This window comes from Dryobates pubescens, chromosome 2 (assembly GCF_014839835.1).
Source record: "Dryobates pubescens isolate bDryPub1 chromosome 2, bDryPub1.pri, whole genome shotgun sequence".
Taxonomy (NCBI): domain Eukaryota; kingdom Metazoa; phylum Chordata; class Aves; order Piciformes; family Picidae; genus Dryobates; species Dryobates pubescens.
In genome coordinates this window covers 41,327,601-41,348,715 of record NC_071613.1, presented here as the reverse complement: position 1 = coordinate 41,348,715, position 21,115 = coordinate 41,327,601, and the positions used below count along the sequence as shown (strand labels likewise).

Below are 21,115 nucleotides of genomic sequence, written 5' to 3'. Positions count from 1 at the left end.
ACACTTTTGGAGGACATCAAGTTTGCATTTTGGAGTGCTGCTAAAACTTTGAAACTTCAGAATGTGGTCTTGATCTCTGGAATATACCAATTACTTTGAAATGCACAAGTGATGAGTCATAGGCTAGGATGAAAAGGATGCTTGTCATGCTCTTTGGCCATATACCACAGGGCCTCTATGTTCTTGCATTTTTCCTAATGTAATAAAAACTGCCCTGTGCTGATAAAACCCCTTCTCTGTGTTTTCCTGTACTGAAAGGCAATTTCCTAATATATTGCCCACCGTGGATTAAAGAGATTTATACTATCTGTCCACTGAAGTGTGATACGTGTTAAAAGGGTAAACTTTAGATATAAAACCTATTCCATCTGCTGCTCAGCTTTGTAGCTTTCTGATCTTAAGTCAAAGATCAGAGAACTCATAAATTAGCAGGATCTCATAAATGTGGAAGGAAAAGGAAAGTAGTGCAAGAAGTGTTACACTTTGAATAGAAAGTAGTAAGAACCCTTGACAACTGCAGTTACACCTGCTGAGAGTAAGTCTCAGCTTTGGACAATGATATACTTTTGAAGGTTTATTCATTTGAAGATAAATGTTGACCAGCTGAATTACTACATCCTTCTAATGTAATCTTTTTTTAATTTGTTTTTTAATTACTATATGGAAGTAAAGTGTTTCAATAACTGTTGAAATCTCAGACTGTCCTCTTATTCAATGGATTTCTGTGACTGATTTCTTGTTTATTGGCAGCAGCTCATTCCTATCCTGAAAAGATCTGTGATCTAATAGGAAGTGCATAGTATAAGATAATGTGACAGATACTTTCATTTTGTAGATGCAGACATTGGGACTCACCTAAATGGCATGGATTATGACAGAGCTGAAGTCTGCTGTTCCTTAAACATAAGAGCATTTTTCCTTAACATTTTTTTGGTGTTTTTTTTTTTTTTTTTTTAATAATTAGCTGTGTCTGATGTTCTTTGGCCCTCTTGAATCAAGTGTTGCTTGTGTATATTAGTTTACTGGAGCTGCGTTGATGGCTATTTGAAATTCATATATTGTCATAATAAGTCCAAATCTCTCATGTTTGCTCTATTCTTCAAATTTGACTCCTGCTTCATCATTGTGAGAGGGAGTTACACTGCAGATATGCTTGTTTAAAAAACAAGCATATCTGCAGTGTAAAAAAGACTCAGTATTGAATCAGAGGTGGGTTTTTTGGTGAACTCCTTGAACTATTAAAAATTGGACTTGACCATATTTTGTGCGTTGGCCTGGGCCAACCACTAAATGAGATGCTCTCTATTAACTCTTCTCCCTTTCTAAAGGGGAAGAGAAGGAAGGAATACAGACCCATGGACTGGAAAAAGGAAAGTAAAACTACTTTAATGAAAAAAAATAATAATTAAATTAAGTATATACAAAAATACACAAACCCAATATGAACCCAACCCCTCTAATAGCAATTTCATCAGTCACCACTAATACTGTGGCAGGTACTGGGGATGTTAGATCAGACTCAGTGGCAGATGGGGACCAAATTCAGCACTCGGGTTCTGGAACTGAAATCAGGAAATTGTATATTGAAGGCAGGAGAACAGACTGAGTTCTCCTGGGATGCCAGCCATTGAAGCAGAGTCTTCATGATCCCTCAGCTTTATACTGAATGTGTCTATGGAATGGAATGCCTAGTTGGTCAGTTAAGGGTCATCTGTCCTGTCTGCTCTTCTCCACAGATACAGTCTTTTACTCTTCACCTACAAGATTTGGCAGTGATCTTGGTCTGAATAGCAATCCTAGAAATATTGAGCATTATTGCTGCTAGAAGCAGACACTGTCTATGAAAACATGCTCTTAATTGTGGAAAGTGCAGTTACTTGGAAGAGACTGAGCTGAAAAGTAAAATCACTGAACTGAATTAGTTCTAATTCAAACCAGGACATTGTGAGACAGGGTTACATGTGCAGACTGCATTGTAAAAGGATGCTCTATAAATGCTCTGAGTAATACTTTTATGTCAAGGTTTACAAGCATATGAAAGAACACATGTAATTTGCATTGATTTACGAAGAGTTCATGATTAGCTTAACTATTGATGTTTACTTGCACTATAGTGAGGAAAGAAAGAGAAACATTGTGTTAAGTATTTTCTCTAGTGTCTTATATCTTGAAAAATATGCCATGCCTTTCAGCTAACAGATGGAGTCCACAGCTGTGCATGTGAGTGTAGCCAGTCTGCAGGACAAGAGAAAGGAAAAAAGTAAATAAATTCATGTTTACTATAAGTAGTTGGTGGTTTGTGGTGGTTTGCTGTTTGTTTGTTTGGCTTTTTCGGGGGGGTGAGGGGGGTGGGGGTGGGTTTCCTCTCTTCATCTTGCCAAGCATCGCTTACTAAGATTTTTGCAGTAGAAAAACTTAGTAGTATGTGGAACTCTCAGTGAGATGCTTTGTGTGGCAATTTTTGACATGGAAATAATCGCTCAGTCTCTTCTAAATCTGTGTTACTGCATTTCCTGTGTCTTTTGTGTATCCCCCCACCAGAGGCTTCTCCTTCTCCCATATGCATGCACTTCATTGGCCTGTAAAGGTGGGAAGTCCACAGTAAGTCCAAATATTTCAATTTCTCGTCTTTTACAAAGAAGAACTGTAGCTACAGAAGGCAGGAGGAAGAGATGAAGGGGAAGGCATCAGTTATCATTCCTGAGCACTGTTAGAGACATGGTACAAAATGCATGGTTTACATCTTTAAAACCAAATCTGCCATTAAGTGGGTAATGCTAAGAGGAATTTTATCTGGCCTATAAATATCAGTGAAACTTTTCAACTTCAAATCCCAGTATGGAGACAATTTACAATTGCAATCAAAAGGATGCACACAATTTAACTTCAGTGCTATCTGCAACTCTGCTGGAATTTTAATAATGAATAAAATTATATCTTGGCAAAAAAAAAAAAATCTCACTTAAGTTTCAAGCAAGAACTCCAAAAAGAAGCTACAAGGCTTCAGACTTACTCTGAAATCTCCTCTCTCTCCATTTAAATAGCAAGCTGTGGACAAAATGAGGGTTTTGCTGGAAAGCAGATCTGTGAAGAAAGACCTGGGAATCCTGATGGACAAGAAGTTAACCACACACCAGAAGTGTGCTCTGTGGCCAAGAAAGCTATATCCTGGGGGACATTAAGAAGAGTGTGACCAGTAGGTCAAGGGAGGTTCTCTTCTCCCCCTGCTCTGACCTATTGAGGTGATGTATCCATTACTGGGCTCCTCAGTTCAAGACAGGGAGCTACTGAAGAGGACCAACCAGAAGGCTACAAGATCGTAGGATCACAGAATGGTTTGGGTGGGTTGAGAGGGACCTTAAAGTTCATCTAGTTTCAACCTAACCCCCCTGCCATGGACAGGGACATCTACTAGACCAGGTTGCTCAGGGCCCCATGCAGCCTGTCGTTGAACACTTCCAGGCTTGGAGCCTCCAAATATTCTCTGGGCAACCTGTTCCAGTGCTTCAACTGTGAAGAATTCCTTCCCAATGTCTAATCTAAATTGAGCTTCTTTGAATTTGAAGCCATTGCACCTTGTCCTATCACTACACACATTCATAAAAAGTCTTTGTAAAAGATGATTATGAGGCTGGAGCTTTTCTCTTACAAGGAGATCCTGAGAGACCTGAGACTCGTTAGCCTGGGGAGGACTCAAAAGAAATCTGATCAGGTGTCGAAAAGATAGAATGCAATAGAATAGAATAAACAAGGTTGGAAGAGACCTTCAAGATCATCATGTCCAACCCATCAACCAATCCAACACCACCTAAACAACTAACCCATGGCACCAAGCACCCCATCAAGTCTCCTCCTGAACACCTCCAATGATGGTGACTTCACCACCTCCCCGAGCAGCCCATTCCAATGGGCAATCACTCTCTCTGTATAGAACTTCTTCCTAACATCCAACCTAAACCTCCCCTGGCACAGCCTGAGACTGTATCCTCTTGTTCTGGTACTGGCTGCCTGAGAGAAGAGACCAACATCCGTCTGTCTACAACCTCCCTTCAGGCAGTTGTAGAGAGTGATAAGGTCACCTCTGAGTATCCTTTTCTCCAGGCTAATCAATCCCAGCTCCAAATCATGAAGCCAGTCTCTTTCCAGTGGATCAAACTAGAAAACAGGAAGTTCCACATAAATATAAGGAAAAAAACTTCTTTGCTTTGAGGATGACAGCACTGGAATAGGCTGCTCACAGGGGTTATAAAGTCGTCTTCTCTAGAGGGTTTCAAAACCTGTTTGGATGTGTTCCTGTGCCATTACCATTCTATGATTCTGTGAAAAAGCCTGTGTGATTCTGTGAAACCTCTGAAGCTCAGGGATTGTAGTTCAGGCAAGGGTTTGCACAGCTGGTCACAAGCACTCCTGCCCTCATTGCACAGTTTGATTCTGGTTCTGTAGAGATGTATGAGCAAAGTCTCATCCAGGAGCTCTTTGATGATGTGCCAGTCTCTGTGTACTTGAAGAACAGCACCTACAGGAGGCCTTTTATTACTGTTGGATGATGCAGGAGGCAAGTCACTTATCCTATTCAGAATTTGTCTTTTGGACTCCATTGTGAGCCCATTCCTGGGCTGTAACTTTGTCTTCTTTTTCCTCTTCTCCAATTTGCAAAAAAGGGGATAGTTGTTTTGTTAATAGTTTACCTGCTGGGTCCTGTTCATTACCCATCCTTCAGTTGTATGGGTACACTTGTCTTGCAGTATTTCTGACTATTTCATAGTGCTTGTGGTCTCTGATAGAGCAGCTGCAGCATAAAACACCGAATCTGATGTACATGAAGTCTGTGGAGCCCAAAGACAGTTGATCTTTCATTGATTGTGTCTTTTTCATCAAAGCTTTCATTAAGGAAATGTTAGTGACCTTTCTGTGTGGCTTTCACAAGTGGAAATCAATGTGTTTTGTCCTACTGACTCTTCAAGTGGACAAGGGAAATAGTAACAGGACAGGTAATGACCCTGTCTGTGTTCCAGGGATTGATCCTTTTCAAAGAACAGGATGAAAGAAACATTAGTGTGAGCACAGTGGGTTTTTCCTAAATATCTTCATTATCTGCTAATCAGAAATCTTTTAAATTTATATTGGTTACTGCTGCTGAGTGTTATCTCAAGCTTGAAGAAATTTATAAACTGGATCATGGCATGCATACCAAGAGTGATGTTAAATATGTACTAGCAAAAATTAGCAATTTATCTAAATTATCTCTGATTTCTATGCAAACTCAATTTTAGTAATGTTAGCTGTACTTCCTGTCTTCCTAGGACTTGGATATGTTTTTCTTAGCTGTTTAGTGTGGGGGGGCTTTTTTTGTTTGGTTCTGGATTATTTTATTTTGTTTGGTGATTGTTGGCTTTGTTTGGTTTGTTGTTGCCTTTTTTAATTCTGCCTTCTCATGGAAGCAGAGCCTGTGGGACGATCCTTGCTGTATGTGCATGTCTGACCTTTTTGAAGGTCTATTTCAACTAAGTTTTGCAATGAGCTATCAGTCTCAGATCTATAGAAGTTTGTATATGTAGAATCTCTGGTAAGGAGTGCATCAGAGCTAGTCTGCTAGTTGTCTGATGCATCCCAAGCACTTTACTGTGAAATATCCTTTAGCATATAAAAGCTGTGCCATGTTCTGTGTTGTAGGTCTGTGCATGCAGGCCTGTAAGGTGAAACCTCCAAGGTTAGTTTTGACTGAGGGAAGAGCAGAAGAGATCTTCCTAGAGTACTCATTCAAAAATCAGCTTCAATTGGAGGAAAGTCCTGTTTGCACTCTAAAGTCTGTCATTAATCTCTTATCTATTGGAAGTTGGATTGTATTGCTCCTAGTGTTCTCAGAACTATCTTCAAATGGTTATATGCAGTTCTAAATCCTGGAGTCTTAAAATTACATGTTTTACTAGTTATTCATTCAGGGAAGGATTCCTGGCAGTAGAGTTGTTTGGTTTTTTTTTCCTTGTTTGTTTGTAGAATAAAACCAAATAAATATCTCAGAATTTGGTATGAAAATTATGTTGTAATGCTGTAACAGCCAAGGTAAGTGTGTCTGGGGACAAAAGCAAAGGTGTGGAAATTTAGACAAAGCATCTGGTAGTTGAAAGAGAGAATCTTCATTCTGGTCTGGAGCCTCCAGAGATCCCAGTGAAAACCTTAAACACATTACTCTGAAATTATTTACACTTGCTGATGTGCTGAGACACTTGGTGTCCTGGAAGTATCCAATCATACCATCAGGGAACAGGGAGAACCCAGAGATTGCCAGTGTGACTCTTGTCAGGGACAACCTTGGGATCACAGGATGATGTGTTTAGTTCTCTTGTGGTCCAGGAGCTACCGCAGGGAACTGAAGAAAGCTAACAGTCTAGACACTATTTAAATTGAAATCTCTACATTTGGTTATTTCCAGTTTTAGGTTTTAAATGTTGCTGAGTAGTCATGCAGATCTATTGCTAAAACTTGAACCCCCTTTTGAGAGGTTCCTGAAACTTTCACTGAGGTTTGTAGAACATGGAAGTTTAGGTAACTTCGGTGCACTGATGTACTTACCTACTTGCCATCTGAAATCTTTTGAATCGCCATTCATTTCACATGTGACAGTGAACTTAAGAGCTTTGTTTTAATTTACAGATTATTTGGGTTTTGTTTTATTTTTTAAGTCCAGCAAGCAAAAAATTATGGTCCCACTCTTACCAGGGGGGACAACACTTCACAGACCTTCATGCATTGCAGTCAGAAGTTCTCTTTGACATTCAAAGTAATAGAGAATCTGTTCAGGATCTTCATAACTTGTTTTCTTGGCTAATTATCCCCATGGTGAAAGCAGCAGTGGTATACTTGAGCTTAATTTGTCTAACTCGCAGATCTTGTCAGGCCTTCTTGTTGATGGTAACTGAAGAGATGGAAAGGACCTTGTGCTTATGTTAGCCTGTTGAGGTTCATCAGTCAATGCACTGATATGAGTGCTATTGATTACACCAATACATTTTTTTCATATAGAACTGGATTTTGGTTACAAAAGCATCTGGGCTATTCTAGACAATTATTGTAGAAAGAGATGAGAAATATTGTAATGTAATCTGGTTCATTATGGAAAAGGTATTCAGTTTTGACATAGTTTACATCTGCTATCATGAGTAAAAAGCAATTATTGCTTTTATTTCTTGTTTGTAGCCCTGGAATATTGACGTATGACTTCCTTCCCCCTCCACAAATCGTATGTTTACTCTGTTAGTGCAAGAACACCATGGTGCCTGAGATCCTGTTAATGTGCAGGACATTTCCAGTAATTAGTTCTGTTTGCTCCATGGGAGATTCAATTAAAAATGAGAGGATTTTATTACTATTCTCTACTGAAACCTCACCCTATGTTCTTGAGTGTGTGTCATAGAATTATAGAATTGTTTGGGTTGGAAGGGACCTTAAAGATCATCCAGTTCTACTCCTTCTGCCATGGGCAGTGACACCTTCTACTAGACTAATTAAAGACCCATGTAACTTGACCTTGACAGGTTGGGTGCTGTATGTGACAGCATTGTAATGTTCAGACATATTTTACCTAACTTTATCGTTATTCAAACATAATGAGCTTAAAAATTCAACTTGAATGTTAGCTTAGCCCATCTGTCCTCAAATGAGGATGTGAAAGACATTTAAATAAAATTAATTTGGCCATGTAGATGTGTTTGAGCTTGGGGAACAAATGATGGAGCTTTTAGGTTTTGGAATTACAGTGCAGCACAGGATTTATGTGCAGCACGCAACACATTTTTACATGTTGTGAAGTATCCCTGTGTGTCACTTCCACATGAAGTTGTGTAAAGTTGTAATTCCTACATTATGTATCTGCTCTGTGGAGAGACTTTACTGAGCACAAAATTTAGGGTGTTTTCTAAAGTCTGGCAGGACATTACTACCTGCTTCCAGTGGCTTTTGCAACAAGAGTGATTACACTCTTTAACCAAACCACGATGAATAGATCATCAAATTTCATTCACTGAAATGAAAACATTTTCCAGATTTTCAAGCATTTGAGGTCTTAACAACAGCTCCCATCCAGTTGCCATCCCACCAGGCTGTCGCTCTGGAGAGTAAATTGCAGTCTTGCATATGAATTCAAGTGCAAGTGTGCTCTTTCTCCAGTTTCTGCCTATTAAGTAGACACAAACACCACCCCAAGTTAGCACAAGTTGGTGTATTTGTTGCTCGTGTGATGACCTCTGTATGTTTTGTTTTTTGCCTTTTTTTTTTTAGATAATTGTGATGATGCATTGGTATCTCCCTTACCTTCAACAGCCCTTACCAGTTCCTCTGAGCTCTTCAGTACGCACAGTCCCAGCTTTGCAAAGCTCAACAGGCGAGATGGTAAGGTTGAAATGCCTAAACTATTCTTCTTAATCACATTTACAAAGTAACCTTTTACGCTGTTTGTGTGCAGTGCACTCAGAGCCAGGTTGAATAGAGGCATTAATTTATGCTTCTGAGTGAGCTCTTTTGAGGAGCAATTCCTTCCTTTATTATAGAAAACGTTTAAATTTGAAGCTCTCCACTTCCCTTGCAGAAACGTCCTGAAGGAAGTTCAGATGATGGTTTAGATTTTGAAGAGTTCCAATAGTCTTTAGAACTTGAGGGTTGCTTGCGCTTGAGGCTCTATTCTACAAAGCAGGTGTTAAGACTAGTAGGACCTAAATATTAAGTATTCAGCGAATTTAATGATTATACAACTCTGCAGAAATAGTGAAAATTACTGAAAAAACTGCAGACATTTGCAATGATGAATTTCTGAGGCCCAGCTGAGTTCACACACAAGGCGAAACTCTCAGGAACAAATATGGTACCAGAAAAGAGAAGCTAGCAGTATCTAGCATTCCATTTGTCATCATGATGTGAATTTTGGTTGTTGGCTCCCATCTTTTCCCAAATTAGAGCCTCTAAATGAGGGAAGCCCTCTATGATGACATTACATATGATTTTCATTTAAAAAAAAAAGGAAAAGGAAAGTATACCACTGGAAAAGAGATTTGAATTAAAAATAAAGGATAATTTTCCTAATTAATCAGAAATGTCTGTTTTAATCAAACACTGTTTGTTAAATCTATAGAAAGACAGTAAAGTACTCTAAGGTGCTTGGCACTAATGATAAAGACTTGTTAGGTCCTTGGAGCAATAAAAGGTAGAAGTTGCTGTATAGTATTTAAACTCTTGAACCAGATTTCCTCAGCAAGTAGAAGGTCATATGATAGTTGTTCAACAGAAATGAATTTATAAACATTAATTTTGACATTTAAGTTTGGCCTGCCTTTGTGTCCAGCTGCTAGCTGGGACAGTGGGTAGATGTGCTTACATGATTTGCAAATGGCTCTAATGACTATTTTTATCTGCAGAAAAGAAGAGGAGATTAAAAATCAATATTATTGCAAGTCAAGCGCTGCCTGTGTTGCATTTTAAAGCGATACAATATCTAAAATAAATTGACAATGATTGTAATTTGAGGGCAGAAAATGAGGCACTCAGCTGTGCTAGTGTAGTTTTGCTATGCAGTGGGGGGTCAGGTATTCTAGATGTTTAGACACACGGTATTGCATCAGTAAGGTCCACTTTGTTCACAGAATCAGAATCACAGAATCACCAAGGTTAGGAGAGACGTCAAAGATCATCAAGACCAACCTGTCACCACAGACCTCATGACTAGACCGTGGCACCAAGCGCCATGTCCAATCCCCTCTTGAACATCTCCTGGGACAGTGACTCCACCACCTCCCTGGGCAGCACATTCCAATGATGAACGACTCTTTCAGTGAAGAACTTTCTCCTCACCTCGAGCCTAAACTTCCCCAAATGCAGCTTGAGACTGTGTGCTCTTGTTCTGGTGCTGGTTGCCTGAGAGAAGAGACCAACTCCCTCCTGGCTACAACCTCCCTTCAGGTAGTTGTAGGCAGCAATGAGGTCTCCCCTGAGCCTCCTCTTCTCCAGGCTAAACAACCCCAGCTCCCTCAGCCTCTCCTCGTAGGGCTTGTGCTTAAGGCTCACAGGCTTTTGTAGAAATGTGCAGATGTAGTGCCAACAGAATTCATATGGCTACTTCATCTTGAGTTGGAGGAGAGGCCAGTAGAAGATAGTGGCTGAAGGAATTTTCTTGGGATGACATTTGAGTGCAAACAATAGATACCTTTACAAGAAATAATGCTCACTAACAAGGGCTGTGCCATGGCTTTCTAGTAATATTAGAGTGCTTTGATTAGTTGGCGTAGCTTTGTAATTGATAAGGCAGTGTTGCAAGTAACAGTGCCTCCAGCTAGAAAGCTGGATAAATATATTGGTTAGCATAAATGCAATAGATGAAGATGAATTTATAAAATACCATCCAGACTTACATCAAGGGAAAGTTCTAATTCATGAAGCTGATTCAGTAATAGATAACAATAACTAAAAGGCTGTTTAAACAACCAAAAAAAGGCCTGCAGCAATGTAATGTGCCATTTAAAAAAACAATACACAAACTATCTGTGGCTAAAGCTTGTATGAACTGCTGAAAGTGCTTAGTTAAACTGCTGATAAATCTGCACTGGCAATAGTAAAGTAGTTAATATAATTCTGATAAATATGATTCTACTTATCCATGAGAGGGTTTAATCAACTTTTAGGTTTACAATAAATAAATAATGAAAAATAATAAAAAATCACTATAATATGACTGTATCAACTAATCTTTTTCTGTTCTCTCTTAGCTCTCAGCCTGAATAATCATATAGGCAATTATGTATGGGAATATAAAACATATATAATGTCCAAAATAATTTGTTGTATGGCCTGGTAGTGTTTGATCTAGACATTAAAATTAAATTCCACAACAGAGAAACATTTAGTTGCAACATGAAGTCCAAGCACACTGTAAAGCCAGTTGAGCTTTTTTTTTAAGGCACTGTAGGGTGAGAAGAAGCATTCCTTTTGCTTTGTATTAATAAACTACAAACAAATATGGGCACCCTGAGCACTGGCTGCATAACACTGGGCTTAAATGCAAGTTTTGGAACAGTTACAGCAAAATACACAAATCTTCTGAGAAAAGCAGAAAAAAGGTGTTTGATCATATTTCATGGAGTCATATGAATCTCCATCTGAGAAATCATCAGATCTTTGTTCTCTTCTCATGTCTAGCATTATTTGCCATGGAGAATGAGCAACGTTATCAGATTTCTGTGACACTGTCTCTCCATTAGGGCATTTTCTTCACACTGTGTTGAATCTCTCCCTTGAAATGATCCACAGAAATGTGAAATGTGTGAACAGTGAGGAATGAAGATGTAGTGTAATGTGCAGAATCCTCCCAATGACAGTAGGAATCTGGTGGGCAGAACAGGGTAACTGTATACCCCTCAGACATGTAAATTGCAACATCACAGCCACATCTTGTCTGTTTTATTTTTATGCCACACTATTAATAAAGGGTGCAGGAACTTCTTCAGTTTCTTTGTGCCCAGTTGCAGGAAAACGCTGTCAGGGTCATGCTTGCATCTGTTCAAATGAATTAATGTCCTGTAAATATTGTGTCTTCAGTAGCCCTTTTTGTTGCCAGTTAGAGCCTTTGCATCCTACATTCTTGCCTTGGGCCTGCCCTGACAAATGTTCCCCAGGGTGAGCATCACTGGTGGGTAGAGGAGCAAATGGCTGTAAAATGGTTGCTACACTTTAGATGAGCTTTTTTGCTACTTACTGAGAAAATTATGGAGTGGGGTGTTTACACACTATCAGGAATTATGTACCCAAAAGAAATGTGCTGCCACAGATTGCACTGGAAGTGGGTGAACTTGCTCTGTATAACACAGCCAATATGGAGGAAAAAGAATATCTTGATTTTTGGCCCTCACAGCAGTATTTGATGGGGATTTGGGATACCCACAGAAATAAGCAGAAGTTACATATTTGCTTTATTATCAGAAGTGAAAGCCCAATGGGAAAAGCTTTAGTTCTACCCTCAGTCACACAGCCAATGCAGCTTTGCTGTTGCAGGGTTTTTAACCACCGCTCTTATAATTACTGCCCATCTGTGGAAATGTTAATGGTGAAAGATTTGAGGGAGGGAAATACAGTGGAGATTTTTCCCAGGGAAAAAGGTGTACGAAGCATCTACAGTTCAGTAAAGACATGGTTTGTAATTGATAACGTCTTGCTGTTAAGACTGGCTTCTAGAAAGGTGGGGCTGTGAGTGGTGTTACTGCTGTGTCATGCAGTGCTTATATCTATAAAGAGTGACATTCCCAACAGACAAATGTGCTTATGTGAATAGATATGCAGTTCAGAGATCTGGTGTAATCTGTGATTTGAGGGCTCAGGCTTACCACAGATATCTCAAATGTCTGTTCAGAATCTGCTGTTTGTTTGACTTGAAAAATAAGCCAGTTGTACCATGGTCAAACTGGAAAGTAGAGGTGTGTAGTAAAACCAAATACTTCTATGGAAATTATATCACCGTTCTGCCACTTCCAGAAGCAGAAGGGAGAGAGAATAATCTACATAGAAAAGATAGTAGTTATGATATTTAGCTAACTACTGGAAAGGACCTGTGGTAGCAAGCTTATATATAAACTATAACAGAGAAATCAAAGATTCTTTTTCTTATTTTTTTTAAATTTTAATGGGAAACTCACCAAACAAACTACTCATTATAAGTGATCTTCCTCCATCTAGTTCATGCTGTTTATGTTGTAAAAAGGCAATAAAAGAAAATGCCCATCTTTCTTTTAATTTATAGTGAAAACATCTAGAGTAAGCTTTTTGGAGTGTTGAAGGGAACAGCTTTGTTGTGTAGAAGACAGAACTTTTGAACTGCATTTCTGTGTCCTGCCAGTTCATGAGATAAAACTGTAATCAAAGCAGCAAATCTGATGTTCTGAGTTCATTTCAGATATTAGATATTGCAATCCAAAGAAAGTTTTCCTTTGGCTTCTGCGTACATTAGTCACAATTCCATGTAGGAGAAATATTCAGCTTGCTGTCTTTGAAGACAGTAATACAGTTTGAAAGCCAGACAAATGTTGTTTGATCTGACATTTAAAATTAAGAAAAAAGGGCAGGGAGGAAGAAGAATTATTAGGATTTTTAAGAGGAAGTACTATAGACTTATTTAAGCCATGTGTAGTTATGGGGTTAAAAGAAAGCAATGAAGTAGAAAATAATTGAGTGATGAAATTCCTAATATTCTCGTTAGGTCTTTCATGACATGTTCATAGCGGAAAATATTCTGTTTAAGGCAGGTAAAATAAGGACAATGAAGACTTCTATTGTGATTGAAATAGGTAAAATAAAGCATGGCACTAGCAAGCAGTATGCACTGGTTTGTTTAATACTATTTTCACTGGAGAGTTCTTGTAGAGGAATGAAAACTGAGTCATCCAGGGCAGTAGGGACAATATTCAAGTTCTAGCTACAGAATAAATATGCTTCTGTTTCAGGAATTAGGCCTAAATCCTACCTTAATGAGCTGGAAATAATGAAAATTCTAACACCTCTTCTTAGACAAAGGAATTTCAGTTGTGGGTTGAAAATTACAATGCAGTTTAGGAAAATCAAGAAATGTTTTAAAGGGCAAAGTCATTGAAACTGAGTTCCTTGATATAAACAACAACATTTATTGATTTATTTTTTTTTTCCAGCTCAGTTCACTTCAATAAACTCTTCATAGAGCAACTTGGAGATAGATCAGTTAATAAGATTAAAATATTAAAATAAACCCAGCTATTCATAACCAAAGTTTACTGATGCTTTTTTTGTTTTTAGCATTTTCCCCAAAACATATATTTGGAATCATTCTTGTAGCTTACATGAGGAATGGTGAATGCTTTGCTCTCAACTCTGTATTTCTGCATTACAGCGAATACAATCACACTGAGATCACACGAGTGAAATTTTCTAAACTTCCTTAATAACAGCAAAACAAACAAGGTGATGGGTTGCAGAAACAGTGACAACCTGAAAATTTGCTGCTTTGGATACTTTGTTCATGGCTTCTGTGTTCTTCATAGCTGCATTGTTCACTTATTTGTAAGGCTGAACTGAATACTGGGTGTATATAAAATATAAATGTGTGCAAGTAGAAACAAGTTTAAAAACCCACAAACACAGCCTATAATTTAAGGGTGTAAAAGAAAGCAAGGGAACATAAAATAATATATTCCAGTTCAGAAGGATTTGCTTTTAACCATAAGCTCACATTTAATGTAGTGAATGAAGTGGTAAATTTCAAGCAGTGGTTGCAGTTCTGTGTTTCATTGGCTTGGCATTACCGTGGACCTCTTTAACCTCTTAAAGAATGCAAGGGCTAGTACCTATCTTTACTTTTAAAGGACAAACATGAGTTACAAGCTATCAGCTTCCACATCATCATGAATTCTGATGTCTCCATTCCTGACTGGACAAGCAGATAATGAAAGTGGATATTTTGCAAGTTGTGTTTGCTGTTGCAGTTGTTCACTTATCAAGCATCTCCAGTGTGAAAACTGTCCTTTCAGCTGTTCAGTCAAATGGTCTCTAGCTTTGCAACTTCGTTATCTGAAGTGCACTTACATCTTGTAATTAAATAGTTCTTCCAAATACCTAAAAGGGCTCAAATCAAGATAACATTTTATGTTTTGTCTTTCAAGACATAACAAAAAAGAAAATGTTAAAGCAAATTGGAAATTAGGAATCAGCATTCCCAGATTTGCACCAGCATGTGGGGGTGGCGGGGGCACATATGATATTTCTTGTGGTGTGCCAACCTCACAGCCACTTGTCCAGCTGACAAAGAATAAATTTCCTTAAAATGTTGTAGGCATTAAAAATTCCTTATGACCTTTAGGTTAATTAATAAAACCTTAAGGAAGCACACACCTCATGTACTATATTTCCTAATACAAAAATACCAAGAAACAGTTGTATCTTTGAGAAGATGACTCCTTTCCAATGACCTGAAATAACATGGCTCTTTTAAGAGTACAACTTCTTGTGCTGTCATCCTCATGTAAATAATCTTTATTCAATTTCTTTCAGGAGCAGGTGGCTGGTCCCCATTGGACTCAAACAAGCAGCAGTGGCTCCAGGTTGATCTAGGAGACAGAGTGGAGATTGTAGCGGTTGCTACCCAGGGCAGGTACGGGAGCTCAGACTGGGTAACCAGCTATATGCTGATGTTCAGCGACACTGGCCACAACTGGAAACAGTACAGACAAGACGACACCATCTGGGTAGGTCTGAATTGTGGATGCCTTTGGCCCGAGATATTTCTGGTTCAAGCTCATTTTGGTGTTTGGAGAAACAGCTTTGGTTTCATATCAGAGGAGTGAGGTGATGAGAGAGCAGACCCAAGTGGCTCTGTAGGATGTTTTGATCTTAATGGATTATGTCACCAACTGTCTGTGTAATACAAGTTTAGGCCCTCAGGATGGCATTGATTTTCAGACTATAAGGATGCTCAGGGCACTTACAATGACCTGCATGTTTCTGTGCCTTGTTGGCTTGGTTTCAGGCACACCAGGGTAAATGAGGTTAATCACCTATATACTTTCTTCAGAAACAAGAAAATTAACTCTGTGTCTTAGGGAGACTTTCTGGCCAGAACAAGAGAGCTCATGCTGTGGTATGTGGGTGGTAAATTGCTCCTAGACTGGAGAAGGTTGGAGCTGCAGCATGAATTGTAGGATTTAGCAGATACACTAAAAGCACTCAAGGCTTTTCCTAAAATTTTAATGCAGGCTTGACACTTGTGTCACTAGTTCAATGCCTGGCCACACCAGGTGCTGTCACAGGACTGCTTGCAGTAGCAGTGTTGCCTCACAGGTGGACACGGAAATTTCAAGTCTTCCTTTCATATGGAGAATGTGAATTGTTAGTGAACTGATAATGAATGGTGGCATCTTCTCTGTGTTATATTCTGCAATTCTGAGGATCAATAACCCTGGTAGCACAGCAGTGTGCGGTGGTAAATGAAGACCATTCTTCATGAAGACATAAGGGACCATTTTAAGGGTGACCAAGTAGATTTCAGGTTTTGTCTTTAATTTTCTGTTAGTTAACACCTTGGCTAACTGCTGTGTCAAGAAAAGCAGATTTTTACTTTCAGAGCATAATGACTATGAATAAAGAGAATTCTGGGTGAATCAAAGAGAGGAGAGGGCTGGTTAATTCTTTACCGAGCGTCTTGCACGTGTAGGGAGGTTAACCTCTGGTTTTAAAATCCATTGCATTGTCTTTGTTTTATCACAGTTTGATTGAGGGAAAGTTAATGAAATTCTGCTTTTTTTGGAAAGGCAACTTTGGCCCAAAGATAGTCATAAAGTTGTCAAGTGTAGTTATGCTTTACCTGTCACTTGTAAAGTTATATTAGGCTGGCTTTGCTTCAGATACTTCTACATTTTTTTTTCTTTTTTTTGTTAATGTTTAAAAAGTGGAATTTTCTTCTGGACTGAACATAGTGATCATTTAATCTGGTTCTTGACTTCTACCCTGGGGACTCAGAAATCCAGAACTGAGATATTTTTACAGACTTGATGTCATTAAGTGCCTCCTTCCCTGAAAAAATTATGTGCCCTGTTAAAATTTTATATTAAGACAAATTAATGTTTTATTACATGTCTAACATTTCAGTCCTTTCCTTTTTGGAAACCCTTGCCCTTTTATTTTCTTTAGTACATTTTTCTTAAAGGGAAACTTGGAAAGGCAACACATACAATTTACCATAGCAAATCTTCATGCCCTAAGGATCCAAATTTGTGAGTTTCCATCTGGCACCTAATATTGCACACAAGAATAAAGACAAGCCTGGTAGACATTTAGCAGTGAATTAGGATTTATGAAGAACCTGAACTCTCTTGTATTACTGAGTGATCAGACATGAAGTTGATTCAGAGCAGACTCTGGCACAAATTCTAAAGCTTCAAGACCTGGAAGCTTGCTTTCTAAAGCGTAATTTGTGCACTCTCTTCTAATGGAGATTGCCATGGGTTACAGAGGATACTTTTGTACACAACTGAGGAAAAATTACATAGAATTTAATGGAAAAGGTAATGCTGGGGAAGGATTTGGATATTTTCCCCCTCACATTAGTTTGTACAAGTGACACTGGCCATCTAAGCCAGTAACATAATTCCAGTCCTGAAGAATTGTTTGCTCCGCATCCCCAGGCAGAGGGCTGAAGAGGTTGCTAGAATGCCTTGCCAAACTTTGCCGCTGGAAGTATCTGATAGTGAAAACCTGAAGTGGGCTCATTTGACATTTCATTAGACTCTGCAGTCCACCTAAACTGGCAAGTCTCATTAACACCTAGGAGCTTTGTATGCCTGCCCATGGAATTAATGAAGATCAAGAATTCCTTCTGCAGAATTTTTGCTCTACCTAAAGAGAGAGTTGATTCTTTTTTCCTGTCACTTTTGGATTTGTTTCACTGAATTAAATTAGATCTTGAGAGCCATTCAGAGCATAAAGAGGAAAACCAAAGAGGCTTTCAGAAGCATGTACAGAATTATAATTTCAAATTTTGCAGTGTTCCTACTTTGTTGGCAGTAATCCTTTCCTTAGGCTTTTTTTCTAACTAAGAAGAAAAATAGCACTGTACTGTCCAGCTGTATGTTGAAGATTTTCCTGTAGAAGCCATACCATTGGATTATATGTTGTCAAGCACAGCATGGTTGGACTTGCTCTTAAAGATCTCTTCCAGCCAAAATGATTCTATGATTCTGTGGTCCTTGACTTAAGCACCTGACTGTTAAATAGCTGCAAGGGAAGTTCTGCGTTTCACACCTATAGGAAAGAATTGTCAGCCTTGACTTAAGGGTAGATGGTGGAATGGACTATTTCACAGGGGTAGGAAAGCAACACCCCAGGGCAGCCTTCACTGTCACAATCTGTCACAGTGTGTGCTGTACCTATCTGTCACAAGATTCTTAGTTTCAGACATAGGAATCTCTATCCCATTCCTTTTTCAGGGTGGGCAGGGTGGTCTGTCAAAGCAGGATTCAAAGTAGGAGTCTCCTATGTCAGGGCAAGGCGGCAAGTTAACAGGTTACCTCTCATCCACGGGAAGCGGTGAGGTTAAAACCTAGGTTATTGTGGAACATGCAGCCTTTCAGAAATGTCAGAAAATCTGGTCAGAAATACAACTCCCACATGGGCTTTAACTTTGAAGCCTTTTTTTCTGTCCTTAGGACAGGATTTTAGTGCTCCCTCTGTCCCTGAGGACTTTGAGCTTTTAAAGATACCTTTTAATTTTTTTATTTATTTCTTTTTGTGTATAACTAAAAGGGTCAGAAGTTTGCCTACTTTATTGCTTTTTGTTTCAGAAAGCTGTGCTCTTCCTAGCTTCAGAGGTGAAGCTCATAGCTCAGATGGGGCTGTGAAATCAGAATACTTATTGCTTGGAAATCCTTAGATGACATCTGTTGTATCAATATATGATATTGATATGCATTGGAATTGTCAAGTTCACTTATATGGCTTCTCTTTAGCAAAACTAGCTGGAAGTTTGTGCTTTGTTGGATAGATGTTACTGAATGTCTCACACCAGTTGCTCATTATAGACAATTTATTTATTTGCAGCTACTGAAAGGGAAGATTATGTATTTTAGCCTAAGGGACCTAGATAATCTGATTCATTCATTTTCTGAAGGAAATGTAACTATCACAGAACACATCAGGTTGGAAGGTCATCTAGTCCAACCCTTGACCAACCACTGACGGGTGAACGCTAAACCATGTCCCCAAGCAGTAGGTCCACATGCTGCTTAAGCACCTCCAGGGATGTTGACTCCTCTCTTGGCAGACCATTCCAATGTTTGATAAACCTTTCAGTGAAGAAGTATTACCTAATATCCAGTCTAAACCTCCCCTAGTACAGCTTGTAACCATTTCCTCTGGTCCTGTAGCTTGACACCAAGGAGAAGAGGGTGGCCACCTTGTGCTGATCCATTTGACAGAATAACAATATATTAAATTGTTGAAAAGAAGACTGTAAGAAATACCTGGGGTTTAAGGCAAGCATTTGATTTCAGGAAGAATTTTGAGGTTTCACTTTGTTTTGTTTGCATTCCAGCAAAGGAAAACTGGGTCTTGGGATTTCTTGTCCACTACGTTTGTTAATCTGTCAGAATACTTTAATCTCTTACTCAACCCAAGTCAGATTTGAACTTCAGTTTCTCCCAGCCTATCTGTGCAATGTATGGACGATGCCCCAGCTGGCTCTACTACAGTGCTCTCTTGGAGGTACACATACTGGCATTGCTTTTCCCAGCTAAATGTCATGGGCCATCAACCACAGTTGGCAGAGACATAAAGAAGGCAGTAGCTCCTGATCAACTCTGCCTGGATGAAACTTTTTCTAATCACATCTTCAGAAACTGCTTCACAAACTGCTTCACAATGCTTCACATTGCAAGTGGTGTTCCTGAGGAGTTATTTCCAACCATTGAGGTGTAGGTTTTGTCCACCCATGCAGCATATGTGTCCGTTAGTGCAGTTGAGACCCAGGTACATAAATTCTATTGGGTTGCTGCCAGGACAGACACTTGCACACCAGTATATATGACATATCGCTAGTAAAAATCCCTTTCTCTTTATAGAGATTACAAGGCTTATTATCCTCCTCTCATGGCATGCATACAGCTCCCATCAACTTCACCGTTAATGAGCGCTGCACAGACCGATCGCGAGGAGAATCAGAAAACCTCTTACATTTTCACTCAGCCTGTGTTTATGATGTTAGTAAATTTTGCAGCCGGAATTGAAGACAAGACAGATTAGCCATTTAAAACCAATTTTCCAACCCCATTTGTATTTAAATAATCTTGTTACCAAAGGACTCCGTGGTTCAGAGCAAACTAGACTTATAATTATATTTTCAGTATGGATAAATCAGCTGTGTGTGGACACACTAGCTATTGATTGGGAGACAGAAAGTATAAATCTTATTGCTTGTAACAAGTAAATGATTTTTCAGTGTTTTTAAGTGTTGAATAATTCAGAATTTGCTTTACCTGCGTACACACCACAACTTGAGTCAGTCCAAACTGTGTATATCACTGGGACAAAAGTGTGGGCTGTGATACAATACTATTTCATTTTAGATAGCCTTTTTTTTGCTATCATTATTAAAAAATACTTTGCAAAGCTGAAAAATGCAATTATGCAAGAAAACACAATGCAAAGGGGATGCAGTTGGCACATATGTATGCAACAAAAGGAGAAAAGAGATGTTCTTTAGACCAAGTTTTGAAAGGAGAAGAGGTAAATTGTGGAATTGGAGATAAAGGGAGACTGCTAAGACAGTGCCAAAGAAGGCTCTCATATTAGAATACTGAATCTGTGTCAAAAAGGCAAAGAAGGGGGAAAATGGCGGAGATAACAAGGAGATATGTCATACTCTGTGGAAACACATTCACATGCTTTCACATTTTAAGCATGAGTTTGGAGTTCACTGTATGTTGGTGAAGCCTCTAACACAATGGCTGTCAACCATGCATGGAAGGGAGAAGATAGCTTTGGGTGTAAGAGAGGCTGTGAGCCCTAACCCCAAAGCTGGATTACAAACCAGGAAGTGCATCTCTAATGTTGGACCATGACACATGGGTCATGAAAGACACAGGGCAGAGTTTTCCCCACAGAGAAATGCCTCAACGTCAGTCCCACTTCTTGCATGTGTGAGAGGGCTGTGCAAGGGCAGAGAGTTGACAGGAAGGTGAGGATGCATTAGGAATATGTAATTCTTAGGGGAGAAGGAAATGTATTTAATAGAGATGATAAAGATCCCTTGTATCTCCTTTCCCCAGGAAAAATCTCACTTGCACATACAAGCTTTTGCTGAACCAGAGGCTTTTCTAATGAAATCCAGAGGGTCAGTCTTAACTGCCTTATAAATCTACAGAAGTGTTGTAAACTTTCCCATTTCCATTCTAGCTGGGTAGTGATTGTGGAACTGTTTTGGAGAGTTAATTATTGTGAACATAGTTAGAATATTAATCTTCATGTCAGATTTATAGTTGTGCTAATTTATTCTACAGCATCTTGCAGCTCCTAGTCCTAATGCCCTCCAAGCAAGGCCAGAACAAAATCCTACCTGTAGCAATGA

At 39.1% G+C, this 21,115-nt stretch overlaps 1 protein-coding gene across 1 annotated transcript in view; it reads left to right on the top strand.

Moving 5' to 3' along the window:
• The window catches only part of CNTNAP5 (contactin associated protein family member 5), a 303,945-nt gene that overhangs the window by 69,195 nt on the left and 213,635 nt on the right, over nucleotides 1–21,115 (top strand). Inside the window, exons 2-3 of the mRNA XM_054176017.1 lie at nucleotides 8,278–8,388; nucleotides 15,052–15,245. Of these exons, the coding sequence (XP_054031992.1) occupies nucleotides 8,278–8,388; nucleotides 15,052–15,245 (305 nt within the window). The remainder of the gene's footprint in view (nucleotides 1–8,277; nucleotides 8,389–15,051; nucleotides 15,246–21,115) is intronic.